At 45.4% G+C, this 27070-nt stretch overlaps 1 protein-coding gene across 1 annotated transcript; it reads right to left on the reverse strand.

Moving 5' to 3' along the window:
* On the reverse strand, nt 1–27070 carry hdlbpb (high density lipoprotein binding protein b). Its single transcript, XM_083788606.1, has 27 exons — nt 27007–27070; nt 25217–25318; nt 24753–24904; nt 24214–24429; nt 20470–20676; nt 19748–19963; nt 17518–17724; nt 16563–16670; nt 15013–15117; nt 14360–14438; nt 13862–14001; nt 13119–13223; nt 12586–12699; nt 12379–12465; nt 11545–11676; nt 9977–10195; nt 9063–9284; nt 8230–8448; nt 5816–5960; nt 5456–5583; nt 5154–5258; nt 4632–4766; nt 3003–3146; nt 1812–1991; nt 908–1024; nt 409–564; nt 1–108 (listed from the first exon to the last, which is right to left on the reverse strand). The coding sequence occupies exons 2-27, from the start codon at nt 25290–25292 to the stop codon at nt 16–18; spliced, it is 3807 nt and encodes a 1268-aa protein (XP_083644732.1). The 5' UTR covers nt 25293–25318; nt 27007–27070; the 3' UTR covers nt 1–15.

A 27070-nucleotide genomic window follows, 5' to 3' on the forward strand; every position in this document is an offset into this window, starting at 1 on the left:
CCAGCCGTGCTGTTCTCAGAACTTCTTGGGCCCCCAGGCAGAGGTCTGTTTGGGGGCCACACCTGTACCAAAGGTGGGGAAGTCCTCAGCACTGCTCATGTCAGGAGCCTGGCGGGGATAAACAAGTTACATTAGGAAAAAAAAGATATATCCCCCTCCCCCCTGAAGCATTTCTATACATTTGATATACTTAAGAAGCAGTGAAAATAGCCGATATACGAGCTTGCAGCGCATTGCAACTCGTTGTGAGCTTGGCCATTTCCCCTAGTTTGATTCCTGGGGAGACACAACATTTCTGTCTCGAGATTTGGGAACCACCGATATTCAAACGTCAAACAGGTGGGGGAAAACGATGCACACTGACCGCGGTGAACGTTATTGTTCGTTATAGTGTAGGAGATTTCTCACCTTGTTCCCCGGCACGTTCCAGGGCGCGTCACGCACTACAAAGCCTTTTGCAGGTCCTCCGCTGCCGTCGTCGCTTCCACCTCCTCCCCCTCCGCCGTAACGAGACGGAGGCTTCATGTACGCTGCCATGGTCTCTGTCTCTGTCACACTCAGCATCTGTTAGAGATGGACAAAGATGAAAACTCTCTGTCGCTGTCCAGGACAGTCCATTGTCCAAAACCGCAAGTTGTATGCTCAAGCAGTTCAGTCACTGCTCTACTAAAGTAAAAGTGTCATTATTTAAGTCATATTATTTAAGTCATATTGCACACCGCTCTATACTGCCCGCCTGTGGTCTTCATACAAGTCTAGTATGCAAAGGCTGCAAGTTGCATATAATGAGGCAATGAGAATACTCCACCCAGAGGGGGCAATGCTAGTCACATGTTTGTCACTGCTGGAGTGAGGACTTTTCACCTACAGATAAGAGAATCTGCTATTAGCCTAAATAGTGACTCACATATTCCTCCTCCAGGTTGAGGAGGTGGTCTATGGCGTTCTCCACAGTCTCTGGCAGGCCTGTCACAGTCACCTTGTCTGGCTCATCAGAGCCTGGCTGAGGAAACCGAATGTCCACCTGTACAGAGGAGGAACACGAGATTAGTGTAGTATTAAAATGGTAAATAGTGCATTTTGCCTCCCCATATTAGTATGCACAGTAGCTGGACCTAAGTTGATAAATGAAATATGTATTTATGAAATGCAACATTGCACAATGAAACACCCTCTTTTAATTTTCACCAAATTCCTTTTTTGTTTCTTTATTCCAGATTATTACAACTCGAGTGACATTCCCTCTGTCAACCAGAGCTCAAGTGTTGGACATTTGAACCAGGGCTGGTCAACATGGGCAAAATTACAGCTGGCAAGAGTTTTCAAAGTCAGATGCTTTAAACTGCCCATTGTGCCCTTAGGACAATGCCCCCAGTTCCGAGAGTCACTGTGTTCAGAGCTCTGTGTTTTGATTGATTGAGTGACTTTAGAGGCGGGCTGGAAGCTGCCCGCCCAATTTTTGAAGTTAGAAACGGTACTGGTATTTGCTGTGCTGTTCTTTTTGTTTAAAAAAAAGCTAAAAAATTATACTTACGTACCAGGTCTGGGTGGGCTTACCCCCCTGCCCTGCTCATCATAGCTACTGCTGGCCATAGTAACTAATAACCTGCTATATTGAGATCCCTTTTGAACCAGCAAAACTACTGTATGGTTTTATATATTTTCTATAGTTTTATGCAGATGTATAAAGATTAGTATATAGCACATTTTATTTTAAGTAATCTGTATACAAAATACAAGCTCCATTTTCCCACAGCCACTTCAAAAGAGACATACAGTGCACACACAAGGAAAGATGAAAGCCGCACAACCTTGAAGTCTTCCATTAGCTTGCGGATGGCCTTGCCACGGGCGCCGATGATTCGGGCGTGGGTGCGCGGGTCCAGGTGAACGTCTTGGCTCACCATGTCCTGCAGCTCTGCCACCAGCTGCTGGATGGCCACGCGCGCCTCCTCTGCGTTCCGCTCGTAGCCTGAGATCACGATCACATCCTGGGAGCGTTCCAGACACGAGGAGGAGCGCGAGGGGAACCGCGTGGATGTAAAGCCAGAGAGTGAGGAGACGGTGAAGAATGGGAGGAGTGGGGAGAAAAAGGGACATGCAATGGAAAGAGGACAGAAGGGAAGGTCAGTGGAAAGGCACCGTTATAGAAAGTACATTTATACACACATTACTTTATAATACAAGTAGGGAGTGGGGTTGCAACCTTCGATTATCTTCTTAGAGATTGTATTATCCATTTGTTATTCAGAATAATCGATGTGTGGCAAAATAGTATATACTCATACAACTGTCGTACAATATGTCCTGGGCATGACGTTAAACTGCAACCGCAGGCTGTAGAGAGGTACAAGGTAGAACCTTACCTCAGCAAGGGCCCTTTGGCTAAGGAAATGTCCCTAGACTCCCTACTGTCAGACCTGGTCCTCCTGCATGTATGTATGGTACCGTACGTCTGATGGTACCTAGTCTAGCCAACACATCGGATAGGAGAGGGAAACTCTGATTCCTAACCACCTGCTGCCTGTTAAGTAATTTCTCTTCAGGATCAGGCAAGGAGAAGGCAAAGAAGCCTTCTATGAAGAACTCTGCAGCCTCCTCACTAAGATTAGCCACAAGGACAAGCTCTTACTCAGAGACTTCAATGCCTGACCCATGTTACCTGGCCTACTGTAACATCCTTGGTCGCCATGGCACTGGCAGTTGCAACTCCACCGTTCTACGCCTGACGTCCCTGTGTGCACGGCGTGAGCTGTCTATCAGAAATACCCTCTTCCAACAAGCCCACAGATACAAGAACTGGATGCACCCCCGCTCCAAACAGTGACACATGCTAGACTACTGTACGTCACGCAAACATAGTGCAAATGGTTGATCTAAAAGCTCACAACGTGTTGTGATGTGTCACATTGTGAGATTGTACACATTGTTTCATCAAATTAAATTAATTTGTTTTTAGACTGACTGACTGAATGTTGGCCTCAGTAAATTCTCTTCCCAACCTGCTGCTCATCTCCTTTGTCAGGGAACTGGATGCTGACATCATGATCCTTCCTGATCTGAGAGATGACCGCTCCCTTGCGGCCAATAATCTTAGGATGGAACTTGGGATCAACAGACATGGTCACCTTGAAGCTGCGCAGGGCCTGCATGGGGAGAGATGGTATGTCAAAGTTAAAAGAAAAATCACATTCAGTAGTTACAGTATACTGTGTGTGTTCTTAAATAAAGAGCGGCACAAGAACCATGCCCACATGGTCATATCATAATAGATGAACATTCAGCGAAAATAGTGTAATATCATTATCAATAGTAGGCCATTTTCGGTGAAGAGATTTCGTGTAGAGGGGAAAAGGTACTTCTTTACACATCGGGGGCGATTTTTCACAATTTTTTTTTTAATGCTTAAAAAAAACCTAATAAAGTCAATGCAAGCTTCCACATCAGCAACGAACGTTCGCTGGTGACTGCTACACCTCTGTGCTGCATTTTGATTGGTCAAACTGTTTTAGGGGCGGGGCACGTTTGTGCTAGCCATAGTTATATAATAGAGACGTCACAGGATTTCTCCTCCCAACCACTTGCATTGACTTGCTCACCCAGCGCATGAGGAGATTTCACCTCTTCTTCCGGGTTGGAACAGAGTGCATTCTGGGATGGATTTGGGCCATTATTGAGCGCCGGTGTGCGTCGTTGTGTATTGGCTCGGGCGCATTCATGTATGGCCCAGGCTGCAGTACCTACTTTCGGCCACCATGTCGGTTTCGCGTCAGTGTTTCCTCTCGGTGACGTCTCTATTAGAGTTCTCATCGGGCCCGAAATTTGAAGCCCGGCCCGGCCCGGCCCTAACTGGGTCAGCCCGAAGCCCGGCCCGGCCCTAAAAAATACCATAATGTTAGGCCCGAAGCCCTATAAAGCCCGACAAAGAAAAAAAAGAATGCAACTTTAATGCATGGCCAGCGCAGCAGCATGCGCCGTCAGTGGTTCACTGACGGCGCATGCTGCTGCATGCTGCTGCGCTGGCCATGCAATAAAGTGGCGTTCTTTTTTTTCTTTCAGTGTGTGTCTGTGTGAGAGTCAGAACGGAGTTCAATGGACTTATCCCGGCCCTAAAATGTCGGGCCGGGCCGGTTCGGGCAGAAAATGAGAACTCTAGTCTCTATTAATATATACTCTAAGGTGCTATCAGCAGCCACCAACGGGCTCCGCCAAACTTTGGTCAACTCAACTATCGTTGCATTTCTGTATCTATTTATAAAGTTATTCTACCGACGGAACAGGTGCAGGGGGCCCCAAACACAATTGCGTTGTCTGTGTTATCTGAAGGATACCAACAACATAGTGAAGGAGTGGAGAATAATCACATATACGCGTCACATTGTGTATATATATATATATATATATATATATATATATATATATATATAGGCAGACGCGCAAAAATTCACCGGCCAAATATCTTTTCATTTTCGGGTCGTTTATTCGTGTCGCTAATTCGCCAGGTGTGTAATGACCTTAAGTATTAACCCCAATCAACTGATTTAAGTGGTTAAACAAACAATTCAGATTTGGTCAATTCCACGTTGCTCTTGGTGTGTGTGTGTGTGTGCGCGCGCCACTGTGCCAGTCACCCTGTCCTCCTGTTCAGCCTGCAGTTCTTTGACTCTCTCCAGCAGACCTTGTTTGGCTCGCTCCACGTTAGCCACCTGACCGGTCACCCTGATGACGTCCCACTGCTGCTCTGGCTGAGGCACCCAGATACTCACCTTCACACACACACGCATGCATACACACACACACACATACGCACACACAGCACGCATACACACACACACACACACACACACACACACACACACACACACACACACACACACACACACACACACACACACACACACACACACACACACACACACACGTCAGTTATGTCACCTTGAACCAACTCACTTTTCCCCCTGTCCTCCGTTTTATCTGTCATTAATTACCACAACCACACTTGAGTATTTTGTAATTAGTAACACAAATGTTTAATCATTTAACTGCAACACTCCAACACAAGAAAAGAGTCAATTATGGAGGACAAGTTCAGCATTTCTTCCATTTGTCCAGAAGATGGCAGCATCGCTTCCCTGGCACATGCACACACTGACCTCATACTCCTCCATCATCTTCCTGATGCCACTGCCCTTCTGTCCGATGATGTACCGATGGAGCTCATAAGACACCTCCACGTCTTCCGTTATGGGTACCAACGCCTGGAGAGAGAGAGAGGGGCAGGTGAGTGAGAGACATTTGAGGAGTGTCGACGACGAAGGGAGCACGTGCTAAAAGAAAACGAGAAAATCACTGAAATTTGGTGTGAATCTGGCTTCATAATGTGTATGAAGTATGAAACAGAAGCCTCACGATGGTTAAACCACTAGCTCTTGTGTTTGCTGACAGTGAAGCATACCAGCAATGCAGCCTTGGCCAGTTCACACTTCTCGGACTTCCCAGAGATGGTGATGAGGTCACACTTGCGGGGGACAAACTCTGCCTCCAGGCCGGCCTCGCCGTTCTCCTGAGACGGAGCCTCTTGACCTTGGAATGTGAGCGGTTAAATCCCACAGCTTTACTACTTTACTATTTAGTCGGTAATAATTGTTGTAACTTTGCATGGAATAAAGTCTTATCAGAATCACCTTGTTCATCTCAAGTGCACTAAATGTGCAGGAACTGTCCTGGCCTGACAGGTGCTATTTGATACATTGATGATGCTCATGTAGGCTTGTGTTGTGTTGCATACTGTAACGGTGTAACCTGTGTGTCGTACCTGCTGTGTTGCTGTCGTCTCTCTCTGGGAACTTGATCTGCACCTCGTGCTCCCTGGTGATGTGCTGAATGCGGCAGCCCTTAGGCCCCATGACGGCTCTGTGATAACGCTGGGGGATGGCAACCTCCACACACACCTGGGACTCCTGCAGCACAAATGGAGCAAATGGAGTCGGATGACAGTGACGCTTAACATCAGGCACGCACGCACACACACAAACCAAACGATATCCAGTTTAGTGTAGTTATCGGTCCATTGTCTGACTAACCTGTGTGAAAAAGTAGGTTAGTATTAGTATGGTAAGGTTGGTAACAGTTTTTAATGTTGGATTTTATTGCTTCCATAATATTCATTTTCGTTTCATATGACTAAATGAGTGTCTGCTGCAGCTGGAGCAACATGTCACAGTCGAGCACAACAAAACGACCTTGAAAAGGTGGACTACTACACGTGTTATGCTATCGTCCCGTTTAGGCGTTTAGTGTTACACCATTGCGTGTCGTGACAGTGTATTTTATTTTTTATTGTAATTCTTTTAATGAATACAGTAGCAAAACATTTAAAAACGCGACGTGACGACATGAGGTCGAAGAACCGTAGTGTTATCAGTCATGGTTAGTTCAGTCCTAGCCTGGAACTCACCTATGCTTTTTATGGCATAGGCAGCTCCCGGCAGGATCCGCCGGGAGAAACTATGCGCAGCTGCGCGACATGAGACTAATTACTTCCCTAGCTAAATTAGAGATAGTTATGAACCAAATGGACAGCAAGGGCAGAATCCATTTGTTCCGGCCGACGGGCCGGCCGGTGCGATAGGTCGGCCGGTCCGTGGATAGGTCGGCCGGTCGTTTGATAGGTCGGCCGGTCCGTGGATAGGTCGGCCGGCCAGCCGTTTTTTTTTTGGCGGGGGGACCCCCAGGGACCCCCAAATGGTAACTCTGTCATTTCTCTACCGTTTTGGACGGGGGTGGGCTTGTTGGAATCGTGTCGCCCCCCTGGGGGCGTCTTTGGGGATCTCAAGGTTCGGGGACTCCCAGGGACCACCAGGAACCCCCAAATGGTAACTCTGTAATTTTTCTACCGTTTTGGACGGGAGTGGGCTCATTGGAATCGTGTCGCCCCCCTGGGGGCGTCTTTGGGGGTCTCAAGGTTCGAAAACTCCCAGGGACCCCCCCATGGTAACTATAAATTCTCAACCATTTTGGACAGGGGTTTGTTGGAATCGTGTTGCCTCTCTGGGCGCATTATCAGGGTTTAGGAGGTTCGGGGACCCCCACATGGTAACTCTTGACATTTTCATGATAGATCTTTATTGATGGGAGGGAGACAGAGAACCATTTATATTGATCTGCATATTCTTCTTACTATAGCTCTCTCTCACACACTTTTCACCCCCGTCCAAAACGGTAGAGAAATTACAGTTACCATTTGGGTGTCCCCGAACCTTGAGACCCCCAAAGACGCCCCCAGGGGGGCAACACGATTCCAACGAGCCCACCCCCGTCCAAAACGGTAGAGAAATGACAGAGTTACCATTTGGGGGTCCCTGGGGGTCCCCGAACCTTGAGACCCCCAAAGACGCCCCCAGGGGGGCGACACGATTCAAATGAGCCCACCCCCGTCCAAAACGGTAGAGAAATGACAGAGTTACCATTTGGGGGTCCCTGGGGGTCCCCGAACCTTGAGACCCCCAAAGACGCCCCCAGGGGGGCGACACGATTCAAATGAGCCCACCCCCGTCCAAAACGGTAGAGAAATGACAGAGTTACCATTTGGGGGTCCAAAAAAAAAAGTAAAAAAAGGCCGGCCGACCTATCCACGGACCGGCCGACCTATCAAACGACCGGCCGACCTATCCACGGACCGGCCGACATATCAAACGACCGGCCGACCTATCCACGGACCGGCCGACATATCAAACGACCGGCCGACATATCAAACGACCGGCCGACCTAGGGCCGGTGCAAATTATTTTTTAAATAATAAAAAATCCGGCCGGCCGATCCGTCGGCCGGAACAAATGGATTCTGCCCTCCCTCCAAATGGACCCTTATGGGTCTGTAACTCGCAGAGCGTACAAACATTTGGTTACATTTGTACACTGAGTTAAATGAACTCAGACTGAATTATGTTTTTACAATATAAATTGGGGTCCCAGAGATAGAAATGCCATTAAATAGGGGTCTGTAGCCTAATGCATGTCAAAATGGAGGTCCTTGAAATTAAAATGGTTTAGAATCACTGCTAGAGCTGTATAAATCTTCTCTTATGGGGGTCCCTGGAATATCTTTTCAAATGGGGGTCTGTGGGCTAATAAGTGTCAATTTGGGGGTCCTTGACATGAAAAGGTTTGAGAACCACTGCCATAGCGTATCGATCATGGTCAGTTCAGTCAGACTGTGTGTTTTTTTTACCAGATCCAGGATGATCTCCTGGATGCGTCTCTTAGCCGCTTCAACACAGTCCCTGGCTCCCTTCAGAGTGACCCGCTGGCTGTGGGCTCCGGTCCGCGGGAAACTGACCGCCACTCCTCCGTACTCCTCGGCCAGCTCCCGCAGCACCTGGCCCCGCCGGCACACAAAGTGGCGATGATGCCGCGGCTCCACCACCATGCTGTCCTCCACCACGTCGTCCTGCAGAGGAGGAATAATATGGTAGAGGTGACCACATTCTACACATCTGGTCTCGTTTGGGGGCCCCAGCCATATAGCCTCGGCCCCAGCCTTACTCATCATGTGAAGAGAAAAGCCTCGTCGCGACCAAAGGCAGAGAGTGCATAGCCGGAAGTTTCGGCCAGAACATCTGTCAGATGTACAGAATTTCCCCCAGATACAATGATTTACGGCTAATCACAACACTTGTTTCCATCTACGGAGGATGTAAACAGATTTGTAAAGTGTCAACATAATTTCCTTGAGCGGGACATCTGCCAAAACCCTGCTACTTCCGCCAAATTCCAGCAATGCACTCTACAGTGTAGGGTTTATAGAGAAGCAATGAAGCCCCATGGGGCTCTGGGTGGACTGTATTTATTTGTGTGTTATGTTGATGAAAATGTCTATTATCTATTATGTGGCTCACAAGGGTGTATTGATTGGGGTGTAAACGGTTCATCCGCAATTCTTGTTAATTTCCAAAACTGTGCAAAAAATGATGCCATGTTGAAATTGTAAAGCATTTAACAAAAATATCTTTGTGAATGTCAAAGTCATTCCTAGTAGTTAAAGCATGTGTCAGAGACGGCTACCAGGTTCTTGACCAGCGACTCCAGTTCTTTCTGGGCGAGCAGCACGGCCTCCTCCCTCCCCACGATGGTGATGAGCTCCTGCTCCGTGTCGTCCGGCGATGGGAAGATGATGCGAGCGCCCGTCCTGTCCCGCACACGTCTGATGTTGGCCCCGCCGCGACCTATCAGGAACTTGTGGTACTCCGGTTTGGCCTGCAGCTCCGCTGTGAAGTTGTTGACTTGCTGGAAGTGGAAGGTAAACAATGGTGTGCAAGGATGTGAAGAACGACGCACACGCTAATTACCGTATTGTGACGAATATAAGACGACTCTGATTATAAGACGACCCCCATTAGTTAGTGTAGGAACTAACATTACATGGCAATGTTGTTGGGGGACATATTGGTGCGCAACAGCCAGCTCTGCGGTGTTAAGAAGCAGACGCTGTTTTATGAAGATACTGCGCTTCTGTTTTGGTTATAGTTGAATAAAATAGGACTCATAACTTATCCTGTTTGGTTAACTTGCAGCTTTTGAAACACTGTTGAACCACATCGTTCATATCACAGCTGAGCTGTTGTTCTGTTGGTTCAATCGCTCTGCTCTATTCATTACACTGGTTTCAGCGGTACTGGATGTTAAATTACACTTCAAAAATCTAATCGCCGGTTATTTTTTAGGCTATTTTCATTGGAAAAAGAAACAATACGGTATCCATCTTCACCATGCCCTTTTGTTAACGTCTGGGAAAGCTGCAGGGTGTATCTGCCTCCCCAACCAGTGACTCACCGTCTCCTCATCAGTAGTGTGACTTTCTCAACCTCGTCTTCCCTGCACCCCTCTGTGACTAATGGCCATTTTTCAAAACATCTCCTCCTTCCTCCTCCTCTGCCCTTATTCGTTATCCCGTGCTCACTCCCTCCCTCCCTCCCTACCTTCTCCTCTGCCAGCTGCAGCAGCTGCTTCTTGGCTCTCTCCACCTCCCCAGCGGGCCCCCGGATGGTGACTTTGTCTGAGCCCGAGCCCTCGGCGGGGAAATGGATGTGGACGCCCCCGCAGTCCTCCATGACGGAGCGCACCAGGCAGCCCTTGGAGCCGATCAAGGAATTGTGCAGCTTGGCGGGGATGGTGACCTCTCCCTCCTTGATGTTAGCCTGGGTAATGAACAGTCAGCATCTTTATAACTGTGCATGACACGTACATAAAACTCATGTAAAGTGTGTTGTGAATTACAGCACTGTTCTAAAAGTAATGAACTCATAAACTAAACACTAAAAATGTTGTATTGTATTAGACAATAGGCTGTGTACACATACAGTACAGCCTCTGACAATTATAGCTTTCTTTTTCTTGATTTAGGGAGATTTGGAGTGGTAGAAATAAAAGAAATCACACCCGTGTGAAGTGAGGGGCGCTCATCATCTTACAACATCGATGAGGGAATTTGGTATAGCTCGATTAGATATGATTAGGTGATGTAATGATGATGTAAAACAAACGGTGTCAAAACAAACATTAATTTCTCTTCATTGTTATGGCGTTTTAAAACAAACATTAATTTCTCTTCATTGTTAATGGCGTTTTAAAACAAACATAAATTTCTCTTCATTGTTAATGGCGTTTTAAAACAAACTGACGTGAGGGGCACTCTTATATCATACATCACATTTCGTGCTCAGCCAATCAAATCATCACAAATGTAATTTCCAGCCAATCCACTTTTGCCGTCTTCCATTTTCAGCCCTCACTTTATCTTCAATATGTACTTTGCTCAGCCAATCATCAGCCAATGTTTGTGTTCACACAAACACACAAAGCTGGGCATAGGAGGGAGCTAGGTGCCCCTCAACTATGAAGACAATGTCTGTGAATGAGTACTGTCTGTGACAACCACATGAAGTCTGGCATCCCTATGCTGGGCATAATAGGCAAAAGCAATATAGCGTCGCAGTCCCGCCCCCTGTCATGATGACGCCAGGCCCAGGAAATGAATCCCAATGCATTTTTCCCATAGACATTTCAAAAAGTATTTATTTAAAGACGGTTACGCCGCGGACAAAGCCAACTCCAGTCGTGACAAATCATGACAATAAACACAATATTTTGGACCAAACAAACAATTACAAAGAAGAAAAACAACAAAAAAAAGTGTTGTAACCTGCAGTTTTTTTCTACTTTCTAATTCTTTGTTTGGCCCAAAACATTGTGTTTATTGTCATGATTTGTCACGACAAGAGTTGGCTTTGTCCGCGGCACAACCGTCTTAAATAAATACTTTCTGAAAAGTCTATGAGGAAAATGAACGGAGAATCATTTCCTGGGCCCTGGTAGGGGGCGGGACTGCGACGCTCTATTAATTAAGCTAAATCTTAGCTGATCAGGATCAGTGATCAGCTATTTTCACCAGTTCACGTACAACGAAGGACATAGGGTTTGAGTGGTTAAAAGTCAACCGATCTAATTTAACAGGAGACAAACAGACGTGTGACGTTCTTTCTCTCACCAGCTCTCTCTGGATGGCCAGGATTCGTTCTCTAGCAGCCTCAGAGTTGCACTTCTTTCCCGTGATGACGATCATTTCTGAGTTACTGTTCTCTGTCGGCAGGTCAATCTTAGTGTTTGTCTCCTCTCGGATCTGCCGGTTACAATCACATACAATGCAAAAAAAAGGAGTGTCTTTCTTTAAAAAATGTCCAAGGATTCAAAAACCTGTCGTAGATCCTCCGTCAGTCTGTCTGTCTGTTCCAAAGGCTAACCAAAAGCTGTCGTAGATGCTCCGTCAGTCTGTCTGTCTGTTCCAAAGGCTAACCAAAGAAGACCAAGACAGCTAAAAGCTGCTTCTCCATCACTTTTTGTTCTAGCCTTTGGTTAAAGAGTTAAAGAGGTTTAAAATGTTCAATCAATCAATCAATCAATCAATCAATCAATCGAGTCCTCTGTGACAGGGTCTGAGGGATTTGGTAGGCACATGCAGTACCTAAAAAGCAATTAAGATAAATAGACAGATGAGCTGCCGTTTAAAACCCAATGAAAGGATCTTATAATCAACTAATATTACTAACAAGAAACGATTGCAGTTTTATTTTATTGGCGTATTGTGTACTATCTGTCTGCTCTTTTGTGAGCATGCATACTGCATTCTGCACCAATGCTTTTTTTGGTAGACCAGAGCATTACAGTGATGAAGCCTGGATAATCTTCTGACCTTTCTGATGTGGGTGTCTAAATTCATCCATGCGCTTATGTCAGAAATATATTTCAGTAAGGCGTCAGTGAGACTAAAATCATCTCTGGGATACAACAGAGAGACATAAAAAAACAAGGTTTGAAGTTTCACCTTTTTGATGTTGGCGCCACCTTTGCCAATGATGTTTTTGTGGAACTGCTTGAAGATAGGAACTGAAAGTGAGAAGCTGTTCTCTATCTACAAAACAAGGGAGAGGAATGTTATGAATACGTGTGTGTGTGTGTGTGTGTGTGTGTGTGTGTGTGTGTGTGTGTGTGTGTGTGTGTGTGTGTGTGTGTGTGTGTGAGTGTGACATACCAGCTCTGCAATGATTTTCTGGAGGAACTTGGCACATTTCTCCACCTCGTTCTTTGGTCCTCTCAGCTGGACAATTTCACTCTTCTGAGCTGGGTCAGGAAAGTTGATGATGACCTGGAAATAAAACAAGATACTGTAATAATATGCACACATTACAGTGGTTCTCAAACAGTTTCATGTCCAGAACCCACAAATATATCTGAATTTGGCCACGGTTACTCCCTTCTGAAAAGATTGTGTGCCTACTGCTTTGTATTTGTATTGTTAAAATTGTTAAAAAGTTGATCTACAAGCTCACAACAGCCAAATTATAAAATGGGGTCAAAGTGGTTCAACTGATTTTGATGCTATAACAAATGTGCCTGGGGAGCCCCTGGAACCCTTCATGGAGCCCTGACATCACTTTGAGAACCACTGCATTACATTATATTATAACAAAAGTGTCAAAACTATTTAATAATTGAGTATAATAATGCAAGGTTAACATCTTAAGTGGAAGTTGGATGACAAAGGCCAGGGGAGAATATATTCACCTCAGGAAACTTGTCTCGAACTTCCTTGATCTTCTCTCCCTTCTGCCCGATGATTGTCCGATGGTACTTCTGTTCCACAATCAGGTCTTTGGTGCGCTCGTTTTCCTGGCAAAGAATGTTGCATTTAAAACCGGTATAAGTGTGATATTGCACTCCAACGTGTCCTGCTGTTAGAAGATAATGGATAAGTCAAGCTCTTTTTGTCTTCTAAATTTAGAGTAGCCAATTATTTTTTACCCACCAACTGACCGGCATCCTCCTAGCCTGTAGTAATCGCTAGAGCAGAGACAAAGGTTGCCCTGTTGTAAGATTAGGAATTTGGCTAACGATGCACAGGGAAATGGCTTGACCCTCAAATGTATTAATGTTAATTATTTTTTGCCAAACTCCTTCTCTTAACCCATTTTGAGCGGGAAACCCTTTTGGCACCGAGTGCCGCGCTATGAACTCGTAGGTCTGCTATTTTTGAAAAATCGTTAAAATGTAAATAAAGTTTTATTATTATTATTACCCTTATTATAAGCTGTCTGGCATTTATAGAACTACAGGGACTGGAAAGGATAAAATAGTGAAAATACCCAATCTAAAGCTCATAACATGCTGCATCGCGACAGGTTGTGAGCTTGTAGAGCTGCTTTCTAATTTTGCAGGGCGGAAGCCAGAGGATATAGCTATTCTTTGTGGGTCCTTGGCATGGAAATGATTGGGGCAGAACGTTAAATGATCTCCTCCATGGTCCTCACCATCCTCTGGACCATCTCAATGAGCTCTCTGCGAGCCAGCTGAACCCCTTTGGGGTCGCCCTCGATCCGGACCAGGCCGCTATGCTCACAGTCCTGGGGGATCCGCACAGACACCTTGTACTGCTCCTTGATCCGGTTGACTGGAGCGAAGGACGAGAGAGGAGAGAATAAAAAGGTAAGAAGCAGAAAGAGAGGAAATTAACAGCTTTTTTGGGGGGGGGGGGTATTTAGAGGTGAGACATGGATTGAAACATTTAAAATAACATTACAGCTACATCGATTCAGCGCCATACAATCAATACGGACTTCAGTGTATCAGTAAAGCCTTTTTTTGTGTTTGTATACTTACAGCATACATCTCAAGTGTGACTAACTTTGTTTTTTATAAGATGGAAAACCTAATGAAAGCGTGACAATTATGCGAAATCCAGCCTTAAAATATACACGTGTGTGTGTGTGTGTGTGTGCGTGTGTGTGTGTGCGTGCAACATTACTCACTGTTGGCTCCATTCTTTCCTATGAGGTGTCTATGGAAGCGCTGCTCGATCATGACTTCAGTGTAGTCCATTCTCACCAGCTGGCCGGAGCAAAGAGAAGACGTACAGGCTCACAAATGCACACATTGGCCACACATCTACCGCAGCAGTAATGGCAGTAAGTAGTGAATCTACCACCACAGACTTCTCTCCTGTGTCTCCCTAACCTCACCAGGCTTTCCACCACCTCGGAGGAAAGCCTGGTCTCTGTTTCAAAAGTCCGTATGATCCTGTCGGGAGCGGATGATATCGTTACGTCATGTTGTAGTATTGTTTTGTAGTCGACAGGCAGGAACAACAGGCGGCAACTTCCTTTCCTTTTTCTCAATAAAAGCTCTCGTAGCCTGTAGCTTTTATTGAGAAAAATCAGTTTGAGGGAAAAGGAAGTTTCTGCCTGTTGTTCCTGCCTGTCGACTACAACACAATACTACAACATGACGTAACGATATCATCCGCTCATCACTTTTCTCGTGTGAGACACATGAGATGAGATGCGTGCGGAACCAGGTCTCTGAACTGGATTGCAACACATACACCGTACCGTTAGTGACCGTGTACTGACCAGGTCCATTGATGATGTCCTGTATTTAGTGTTATTAGTGACCGTGTACTGACCAGGTCCTTGATGATGTCCTGTATCTGAGCCTGAGCTTGTTCCACTTCCTCAGTGGGACCCTCCAGGCTGATGCGCTCTTCGCCGTCTGTGAACTCTATGTGAACCTATAAGCACACACATGCAAATAATCAATAAGACTCAAGCGGGGGCCCAATATGACTTTATAGTTCATATATTGGAAATACTAAATATACAGGTTATAATTCGCCGATAGTTATACTGTTCTTGTGCTATATTCAAATTAAATCATCCTTAGCCTTTTAAGTTCAATTTGTTCATTCTGTCCCTTCCTTAGCCACAGGAAGGGTACGCAAGACACATTTCAGGGCAAACTGACAATAAAGTACTATATCATATCATTCCTGCCTTTGGTAGCATTTGGCCTTTGTACCCTCAAAAACATGCGCGAAAAGCCAAGTGGCCTTGCCCCTAAAATGATAAAATTCCAGGCCTGCTCACAGCCCTCCCCATGTTGCATCAGCCGAGCAGCAAGCACACCACAAGAATGAAGTCAGACCAAGTCACGTTCTACTCCTTCGAACTCCATTTATCCTCTCCTACCTCATTGCCTTTCTCCTTTACGTCTCATTAAGTCCGTCACCCTCAACTTTTCCTTCATCTGTCCTCCGCACTTTTACACACTTGGCATGCCATGTCCCATATGTTTGAGATGACTGTCTCAAATATGCATGACACCATTTTGTTCATTCAGCTTCTATTGTGTTGTCCTTGTGACAAGAATATACTTGATGTGAAATTGCACTGTCTCAGGCTTAATTCAGTCTTTGGAGCATGACACTCTTGACAAGTGTTGTTGGACAACAATGACGTATTTTCAATGTATTCTTTTTGTCGAGCAATATGGGTTATGAGAAGGTATACATTTGCATTTAGACTACCTGCTTTAACGTCTTCACTCATACTACAAACTAATTTCCCTTTTATTCTCTCTATCTCTCTCACTGCCACTGTGTTTGTGTCCTTCAGTGCAGGCTTTAGTATTGGGGTATATTGTTTGCTTACGTACTTGATTGTGCTTTGAGCATGACACCGTGAGGGCACTGACTTGTGTTTTTGTTCTGCATACAGGGTGTTGTCTAACCTCAATATGTCATCATGCCACCAGGCAAAAACAAATCAGTCAGCTCCATATATGGGAAAATACTGATATTGGCATATCAGTCGGATCGGCAGTGCGACGTAGGTGTGAGGGCCGCGTACCTGAACCGGTTCATTATTAATTATTTATGGTACTTTTTATGTTGGCATTCTGCCCCTGACCCCTAATTCCCTTTGCAGTGCTACCCTTGCTGTACCGTACAGACGTTTTCTTGCTTTGCATCTATAACTTAAATGCTATGCTGCCTCTAGTGACAAAGTCATTCTCTCTCTCTCTCTCTCTCTCTCTCTCTCTCTCTCTCTCTCTCTCTCTCTCTCTCTCTCTCTCTCTCTCTCTCTCTCTCTCTCTCTCTCTCTCTCTCTCTCTCACACACACACACACGGTCTCTCTCTCTCTCACACACAGTCTCTCTCCCTCTTTCTCTCTCACCCGTGGTAGCTGCTGTGTGATGCGTCCGATGTTCTGTCCCTTCTTGCCGATGATAAAGCGATGCAGCCAGGCTGGAGCTGTCACCTCCACCACCATCGCACTCTTGGCCTGCACGGGGAGGAGAAGGTTTTGACCATTTTTATTGTACACTATTTCTGTCTTTGTTTCACTTTATTTGAAATAATGCATGTGGACTGTGGAGGAACAAACAACTAACATTTTGTACAATCTTTTTCATTTGCCAAAAACAAACCACCCTGCCGCCATCCCTTTAACCCATTCTGACCTGAGATCAGATTCTAAAAATGTATGTTTGAAAATGACAGTTTTCTGAAAAAGCCATGTTTCTATGTCAGTCGTTCTTCGATTTTTCAAAAATAGCAGACCTACAAGCTCGTATCGCGCCACTCGGTGGCGCGATATGAGCTTGTAGATCTGCTATTTTTCAATAGCTTAAAGCATAACATGATGCTAACACCAAAATGGGTGCCCGTTCAGAATGGGTTAATGAAACCACGTTTTCAAGTCGTGCCCCACTCGAAGCTAGACAGAGAATTTTGAGCAAACTAAGTATTACATCATGACACCTGAAACACCACGGGCAGGGTGCCAATTCTGTAATCTGTGAGACTGTGAAATAGCGAGCTAGACAACTTAATATTCCTTGAGAGTTCCCATTATGCTCGTTTAGCAGTGATTTAATCAACCCAGACTAACGTTCAGCAAGCTATTCATAATTTAATCCATTCAGAAGCTATTCACAATCAAATGCCCCTTGTGTCAGGCCCAGAAAACTTTGTACACAGCCTTTAGAGGAAAGACGCTGTAGTATAAATTGTGGCTACTGTTAGTGTGAATGCAGAATCTTTCTCACACACACACACACACACACACACACACACACACACACACACACACACACACACACACACACAGTATCCTGGGTTCTTCTCACCTTGGCATACACCTGCGTGAGTGCGGGTCCCAGCTTGTCAGGCTCCCCCCTTAGGATGATGGTCTCCGAGCAAGAGTCCAGAGGTGGCATCTCCACTGACACCCCCGTGGCCTCCAGGATCTCGTGCAGGGTGTTGCCCTTGGGGCCCACGATGTACTTGTGCTGTGACTTCTTCACTTCCACCGAAATGGTGGTGGTCTTCCTCTTCTGCCATGGGAGAATGGGAGAGAGGCGGGGGAGTAAAGCAAAGAAAGTGGGTTCATGTCCCATCAGTGCGATTGTAATGTACAGACTCACGGTCCAGTAAGGCCTGCCACTAACGTGACATCAGGGGAGCCACTCCCTGGAGTTTATTTTTGTGTCTCCCACACAGAGCACGACCATGGATTGCTACCATATTATATTATCTTACACTATAACATGTATTATTATTGCTATTGCTACTAGTACTACTTGCATCTTCCTCTCTGTCTCTCCTCTCTCTCTGTTCTTTACCCCGACACGTTCGAGGCAGATGGCCACCCACCCTAGAGTCTGGGTCTGCTTGACGTTTCTTCCAGTTAAGGGGAGATTTCTTGTTACCACTGTCGCAAAATTGCCTGCTCAGGGTGGGATCTATGTCTGGTCTTTGCTCTACATGTAAAGTGTCTTGAGACAACTTTAATGTTTCGACACTTTAATAAAATTGAATTGAAAGTGAATGAAGAGAGGAGGCAGTGATGACGTACTATGAACTTTGAGAGGGGATATTGTCCGTGAAGACATTTTGAGTCGAGAGATCAAAGTAGACAGTGGATATGGTTCAAGGGGTTAAGGAGCAGAAAGGGGGAAGAGAGATGTTGGGAAGGAGGCACATGGCAAGGGACAGATTGGAGAAGGAGTGGTGACAGGAGACAAATAGACCAAGAAGAGGCCGGAAGGAGATATGAGGGTGGTAAAGGAGAAATAAAAGATTGAGTGGGACAGAGAGATGACAGGCCGATGGTGAAGATTGATTGATTGAAAGTCAGGTGGCGAGAGATGGCGGGAGACAGACGGCGAAAGCAATTGAGTATTGGTCTCTTGCCTCCCATACACACGCACCAAATATCATTAGCATTCTCATCCTGTTGTTCTGTAGCCAAATCCAATTTTCTCTCCAGATTATCTCGTGCTCGTTTATCAACAGCACCCATCTGGTACGCACATCCTGAATGTCCCTTCCAGTTCTTTTAGTGATTCGTTTTATCCAAACTGACAGACTGGAGGAGGGTACTAGGCTACAGTCCAACGGCTTCAGAGAGGTGTTTAGACAGCTAACAGGATCCTGGAACTTGCAAATGAACCCAAGAAGATGGTGATGATGAATTTCGAGTGGCACCAGAGGTGGGTCCCAACTCCCATCAGTATCCATGCACCAGGAGGAAGTTCCTGGGAGTACACATGAAGAACTATAAAAAGTGCTCCTAAGAGCACAGATCTCCACCAGGTCAGGACAGGTAGGTTATTGTAGCCTCCAGGTGGCACTATACATAGTAGTAGTAAGTAGCCTTGCCGAGCCATGAGGCCCATAGGGCAGGAGCCTATCTCCTGTTTCTGTAGCGTGAGGCAGCTTGATGTACAAGTACACCCCCTGGACATGACGCTAGTATGTCGCAGGGACTTACCCCCAATCCAACCCTTGATGCTGAGTGTCAAGCAGGGAGGCACTGGGTCCCATTTTTAGAGTCTTTGGTATGACCCGACCGGGGATTGAACCCCGACCTCCCAGTCTCAGGGCGGACACTCTAACCACAAGGCCACTGAGCTGGTGGTTGGCACTATACATAGGCCAATGTGAAAAGGGTGTATTCTTAGTCCTTTCACGGAAATCGGACACTGCATTCATGATTAGAGGCATTTTGTTCCAAAAATGTGTTTTCCAAAAATCAACCTGCTGGTGGCGCTACGACAGGCCAATGTGAAAAGGGTGGCATTTGTTCCTCGGCCTAGTGGGAATATGCGTGCAAAATCTTGCGGAAATCGCACGCTGCGTTCATGATTTGAGGCATTTTGTTCACAGCCAATCTTCTTAGCCAACCAGAATGGCAGACAAAATGTGTAGGAGTAATATATTAAAAAAACATTCTTTGCGAAAGTCGGTCTCCTGGTGGTGCTATAACAATCAGATGTGAAAAATGCAAGGCAGAGCCAGGTATTATTGTTCTCCCCATGAATCAAGAACAGAAAAGCAAGTCAAGTGGGACCGTACCTTGTCATCGTAGATGGCCCGGATGCGGCTGAGGGCCAGCGCCACAGCCTCCTTCTCCCCTGTGATGACGATCTCGTCCTTGGGCAGACTGGGCGGCGGGATGCTGATGCGAGCGCCCGTCTCCTGGCTCAACTCCTGCACCAGTCGGTTGTGGGGGCCGGCAATGAAGGGATGGAAAGCCTTCTCCAGTGACAGCCGCTCCACGGCTCGCTTGTCCTGGTAAGTGGGCACACATACATTGCACGATTTTGCAACCCATTTTTTCACCCAGTGTCAATTATCTAATGTAAACCTGGGCGCTACACTTCCTCTGCCAACCTGGGGGGGGGGGGCGAGTACTGACCTCATGCTTCCTTCTATGCATGAGGAGTCCAAGCTACTTATTTTCACCTAGGGGGGGGGGGGGAGCGAGCGAGGCATCAGGTCCACCAAGGTCTCTTCCTTGTGAACAACAGACAATGTGTCACGCTCAACGGATAATTAAAGTGCGTAACACTGCAGTTATGTCACGACTGCACGGTCAGCAAGATGCCAAGTTACTGTATGCTTAATTTATGCTCCGTCGTAAATAGCCGAAAACAGACATTCTATAAGCTCACAAACCAGCACGGATGCAGCGCGTTGTGGGCTTGTTGATCAGTTTTTTCCGGCACGTGACACCCGTTTTACAATGAAGTATAAGTCAGGCTTTAGTTCTGATGATCCTCTGAAGTCTGTCTGACCTGTTCAGCAGAGATGAGCAGGATCTCGTGACGCGCCTTCTCGATGCCCTCCTTGGTGCCAGTGATGCGGATGTTGGTGCTGGGGTCGTCGGGGCGCGGGATGCCAATCTTGGTTGCCGTCTTCAGTTCCAGTTCCTGGAGCTTCTCCCCATTCTTACCGATGACAAAACGATGGTGCTCCTTGGGGATGGCTACCGTGGCCGAAGCCTGGGCACAGAGGGGAGAGAAAGGAAATGATTGAGGAAAAAAAAGTAGAGATGAACGATATAATGGGTAGCGTATCGGAATCGGCCATAAAAAATAACATATCGGCATCGGATCGGTCTCAAAATAATCCAGATTATTTTTTCACAGATATATATAATGCAATTACTGTCAATGGCTAAATTCTACATTTAATTTGTGTACTCTTATTCAGTAGTCATTCAGTAATGAATACAGAAAAAGAGTATATTTATTGATTGATTGAGTACATTATTAACAGGTTTTGGGCCAAGCCCCTAGGGCCAAGGCTTACATTGTTGTCTTCTGTATAATATCGGAATCGGTCAGAATTGGTATCGGCAGATACAGTATGACCCTGCAAATAATTGGAGATCGGATATCGGTCAGAATTTCATACTCATGCACTCCTAAGAAAAGGACTGGAAAGGACGGCTGAGTTGCACAGAGAGAGTTATGCCTGATTTTTACTTTGTTACGCACTGGAAATACCTCAAGCTCACAATGTGTCGCAATGAGCCGAGTTGAGCTTGTAGATTTGCTATTTTCAATGCACGTTGCCAAAATTGGCACTCTCCAAAGTGTAAGTCAGGCTTTAGCTGACGTTCCTTGTGCCTCTATTTGAATACATGACATGTGTACAATAATCCGGGGGCAGACTTTCTGATTTGTAACTGGAAATCAGGTATGACATAAAAGTTCAAACACGCATCGTATGAAGGATATTATTCCTTCCATTTATTGTTAAACAGAGATGCTTCAGGTTATACATTGGTATGGCATTGCAGAGGACTGCTGACTAGCTTTATGAGAGCCTTTGTTGTAGAAACTGACTAGACTCTCCTTGGTCATTGTAACAATATAACAGAATTATTCAATTGGATGGTATTCCCTTTAACAGGATCTTGGCATAAGCTGCTGCTGTATCAATATGTGCAACTCAGCTAAACAGGTGGAGCTTGATGTCCCTGTTTGAAGTGATAATCAGCTATGTTTGTTGCTGACGCCAAATAAAATGACACCCATGCGAGTGGATGGTCATTTTTCTGTTCAAACGCTCACCTAAAACAGGCAGCCTTCATATATAACCTTTACTGGTTGGCGTCAATACTGTATATGAGCCTTTGTTTTCCCGAGATGTACTGTACTTGCAGGGTTATATGTTTAAGTGCCAGCACGCACCTATGATACATGCGTATCGGTACACAAGCACTGTTCGGTTGTGGCTCATTCTGACGGTTATGTAAGAACAGTTACAGTGCTACTACAGTGACAGTGAACATACGATCAAATGTTAGGCTGGCTGGCTTACGATTTTTTGTATCACCATTACCTTTTTCTCGTCGTTCAATCAATCTCTGATTCCTAGTGTATTCTGGTCTTGTCACTGTTAAATCCTACATTTGGTCTTCTAGGGAGAGCACAGAAAACCACATGTCTCCTCAGATATGCGTGACATAAAGGCTGCTTCTTTTCACCTGACAGTTAGGAGTTTCACCAGGGAGATGTAACACATGCAGAGCCAAGGAGATGCAACACCATCGGCAGGGAGATGTAACACATGCAGAGCCAAGAGGAGATGTAACAGAGCCAAGAGGAGATGTAACAGAGCCAATATGAGATGTAACAGGGAGATGTAGCACATGCAGAGCCAAGAGGAGATGTAACAGAGCCAAGATGAGATGTAACAGGGAGATGTAGCACATGCAGAGCCAAGAGGATATGTAACAGAGCCAAGAGGAGATGTAACAGAGCCAAGAGGAGATGTAACACATGCAGAGCCAATAGGAGATGTAACAGAGCCAAGAGGAGATGTAACAGAGCCAAGAGGAGATGTAACAGGGAGATGTAACACATGCAGAGCCAAGGAGATGCAACACCATCGGCAGGGAGATGTAACACATGCAGAGCCAAGAGGAGATGTAACAGAGCCAAGAGGAGATGTAACAGAGCCAAGAGGAGATGTAACAGGGAGATGTAGCACATGCAGAGCCAAGAGGAGATGTAACAGAGCCTAGAGGAGATGTAACAGGGAGATGTAACACATGCAGAGCCAAGAGGATATGTAACAGAGCCTAGAGGAGATGTAACAGGGAGATGTAACACATGCAGAGCCAAGAGGATATGTAACAGAGCCTAGAGGAGATGTAACAGGGAGATGTAACACATGCAGAGCCAAGAGGAGATGTAACAGAGCCAAGAGGAGATGTAACAGGGAGATGTAACACATGCAGAGCCAAGAGGAGATGTAACAGAGCCAAGAGGAGATGTAACAGGGAGATGTAACACATGCAGAGCCAAGAGGAGATGTAACAGAGCCAAGAGGAGATGTAACAGGGAGATGTAACACATGCAGAGCCAAGAGGAGATGTAACAGAGCCAAGAGGAGATGTAACAGGGAGATGTAACACATGCAGAGCCAAGCCGTAGGCACTAGATTAACATTTGAAACCTAGTCTCTGTGGTGGTGAGCAAGAGCCAAGAACCACTGCATCTTTAAAGCACAGCTAGTACAGAGAGTTGACCGTATGAATAGTTTCATCATGTTGAGTCTCAATATGACGATAGGAATACTAAAACATCAGTGATAGCGTCATACCTTGACAAAATATGAAAACATTTTCGGTGACAGCACACATACAGTATGAAAACATTATTGGCGACAGCATACCCAGACAAATGAGAAAACACTCTTGTGACACCGCACCTTGACAACATATGAAAACATCGTTGGTGACAGTTGGGCCCCATAGCTGTCCCAAACGCTGAAAGGATGGTTTGCTGCCTTTTCATCTTACTTACTAGTGATGATTGGATCTTCAAGCATTTAGAAATGTATATTAACTTCAACTGGATTCAGACTTCCCACAAGTTTTTTACAATTCATTTTCAAAAGGTTTCCATATTTGTCCTACAACAACATATCACGTGGCAACATGTTGTTAGCTTGTAGATCTATTATTTTTACCACGTGACCTCCTGTATACATTAGGCCACAGGTATTTTACACTTTTTTTTTAAACAAAAGCTGTAGCCCAAAAGCATTTGATTTAATTACAAACTATTTCCAGGCATGGAAAACTGTTTTTTTTTTTTTTTTCAAAACATTTCCAGGAATTTCATGACCGTGAATTACCCTGTGGATTATACAGTGTGAATACATTTTATTTCCTCACTTGGATTAAAAACAGAAAGTGGTGGAGTGTCATTATGGTGTGCCGCATGCAGCACTACACCCCTGTGTACTTGTCACCCAAAATGAACTACTTTAATCTTTGTGTGAGAGAATAAACGCTACTGCAAAGAACTACTAAGACGAGATTTGTTGCACATGGGAGACGTCAGATCCAACCAATTAGTCCACTATCATGTATCAAACGGAATAGTACACCACAACATAACATTACTGCACCTCAACCATATCTACTATCATCATGTACAGTATATCGTCACACACTGAAAGCCTCCAATAATCAATGCTTTAAGCTGCAGTCTCTCTGGCCTGCACTGTGGTTGGGTTACCTGTGTCTGAAGCCGGGCCACTATCTCCTTGCGAGCCTTCATGACAGAGTCGAGTTTGCCAGTGACCATGATGGACAGGCCCTGGTCTTTGGCCAGGGACAGCTCGATGTGTGCCCCCGTCCGCTGCATGATGTCCAGGCACACCTTGGCCTCCTCGCCCTCCCCAAACTGGCTGTTGTCCTTGTAGCGCCGTTCCTCCAGTGGCACGTGGAACACCTGGGGAAGGTTTGGGACAGAGGCTGGTTCATATTTCAGGCAAATACGGCTTACTTGCTTATTTTTTTCCTGGAACGTTGTTTTTTTATGCATCGCTATCCAAGTCTTTTTCTCATCTGTGAGCGACACATGGAAGCGAGTTATACTTGATTTGTTTACAATAATATCACTTCTACCATCGAATATTTACAATGAAGAGGTAGATCAAAAGAGCTGTCTGGATTGAGATTGTGTACTGACTGTACATTCTTCTCTCCAATAACTGTGTTTGCATATTGTTGCATGCAACCATATGTTGTTGCTCTTGTCGGAGGCTGCCTGACCTGGGTAATGACAGAGGCTTTGATGGGTCTGATCTTACTACCCCAGGCCCCAGCAGGCTCCCCAGCCTTCTCCCCTGGTGCCCCTTTCTCCGGCAAGGGAGGGAAGGCCTCCAGGTAGGTAGGGATGTAGGCCTCATCTTCTGGCACGCAACCTGCAGAAGAAAGAGATGGATGTGTCAAGGACAGATGGTGGAAGAAAATTGCATAAATAAAATAACTATAGGAAACAAATCTTCCCAGCAATATATTGATGGTCCACATCTTATTCCCTATGTATTTGTGTTGTAAGGCGCTGTGTCACACACTGAAAATAACTGATCTACAGAGAAACACAAAGAGGCCCAACTGACAGAATCTGTTCTATCAATTATTGTTTCTACAGACAGATAGTTAGTAATCAACTCCCTTTCCCATTTTTGCAAACAATAGGAATATGAATTGGGTACGCTAGCGAAAGACATCACCTGTTATCTCTTGGTCCTTGAGGCCGCTGCGATGCTCTGCAAAGCTCTCCGGAGTCAACACTGCCACTGAGCTCATGGTTCAAGACTTATTCCGCTATTCCACTGAGACAGAGACACAGGGTGGGGCGGTGGGGGCAAAATGAAGCTACGATCAGCACAAAGCCCAAGTAGAAAGAAAGCAGTCTGTTTGAAATTGCATATGCATCAGTTGTGCGTGCCGTTGCCATGTCTAATCTATATGTGGTGAGGTGGTCTAACCTTGAAAGTCACAATGGAGAACAAATGCTGCATTTCAAATACAGCTCTTTGCACTCTATATTTTCCCCCTAGCGTTATAATTACTGGGACTGCTTTTGTTGAGCCCCAGAAGAATCAGAGCTGCCTCTATGGCATTGCTATCCTTCCCTGGTGCTCTGCTCTGCACCTGAGATGCTCCAATTAACTCTGCACAACCCTCGACAAATACACATCAGCCTAGCCTATAGCCTCTGGGAAAGGGAACAGGAAAGGAAGGGATACAGGTTGAACCCTTCAAGCTGTTAAAAAGGGGGGGAAAAGAATAACTAAACTTGGATGAACATTCCTTGTCATTCCACCGTAAGTTATGTGCTTCCATTTGAAGGGGAGGTCTATTCAATATTCCCTGTGCATTAAAAAGGGAAACAAATGTGTGTAAAATAACTGGGATTGTCATGAAGAGGATTGCTGAGCTGATCCACTGTCACAGTCACAGCTATTTTAGCAAAACTAGCTAAAACAGCTTGTCGGAGCCGGAGGTCATCGATAGATGTTCATAAATAACTTAGAAGAAGCTAGAACCTTGCACCTCCATGCACCTTATGTGCTAGGACTAATGATCAAAAATGCCTTTGATTTAGTTTTGCTTTTTTTTGTTATTCCCCTATGACCTATGTCATTGTATGTTGTTGTTATCATTATTATTATTATTGTTGTTGTTACTACTACAACTGCTACTTACTGCCACCACAATGACAGAGGAAACCAGAAAGAACTAATTTTGAATCTTTAAAGAGCTAATTAGTAGTTACAGCATGTGCAACTGTTATTTTGGTGACATCAAAGATTAGTGCCATGGCTGTCTCATTCTTTGTTTTGAAATGCGTTCCCATGATTGAGCGCTCTAAAACAAACTGAAAAATGTGTGAATTTATTGCCAGTGCTGGTTTTACCCTCTTCTCTTCCAAGCAACAATGCAACAATGCCTTGAACACTTTCCCTGACAAACTGTCACAGAACTCCACCTGGCCCAAATGTGGTCCACCATCATTATTCTCCTCCTAAACGGCTGCTGGGTGTCCTTAGAGAGCATTCCTGTCTCAGGGGAAATCCACCCTTCTTGGTAAAGTTGCCAAAACATATATATATAGAAAATGCTTGAACACTAGCGTGAACACACTAGCGTCCCTATAGGAAAATATAGGTGAACATTCTCCAAAAATATCTACAAGCTCACATTGTCTCGCATTTCGACGTGTTAGTTTGTAGTTCATTTGCTATATTTTCAGCTGATATATGGTGTAGAAGGAAATATGGAGGGGGCCAAGTACAGACCCCTGGGGGACCCCGGTCAACAAAGTATAATAGGGTTTAAGTGGTTGAAGATATACTGAGCAATGAGCGATAAGATGCTGTCCTGTTTGAAGTCCTCATAGTCTGCAGGCGATGCTGAATTTACATTACTTGTATAGAAAAGATGCATCAAACACTTTCTGTTGTCTAATTGCATGCATGCATGCATGCTTGCTGCGAGCCAGTGGCGTCTTTCTTACCTGCAAAGGTCAGTTACCAGGGAGTCCGTCCAGTTGGTGGCTACCGTTGACGCTTCAGTGTGTG

Source organism: Protomyctophum parallelum (assembly GCF_964188405.1).
Source record: "Protomyctophum parallelum genome assembly, chromosome: 18".
In the NCBI taxonomy this organism is placed as follows: domain Eukaryota; kingdom Metazoa; phylum Chordata; class Actinopteri; order Myctophiformes; family Myctophidae; genus Protomyctophum; species Protomyctophum parallelum.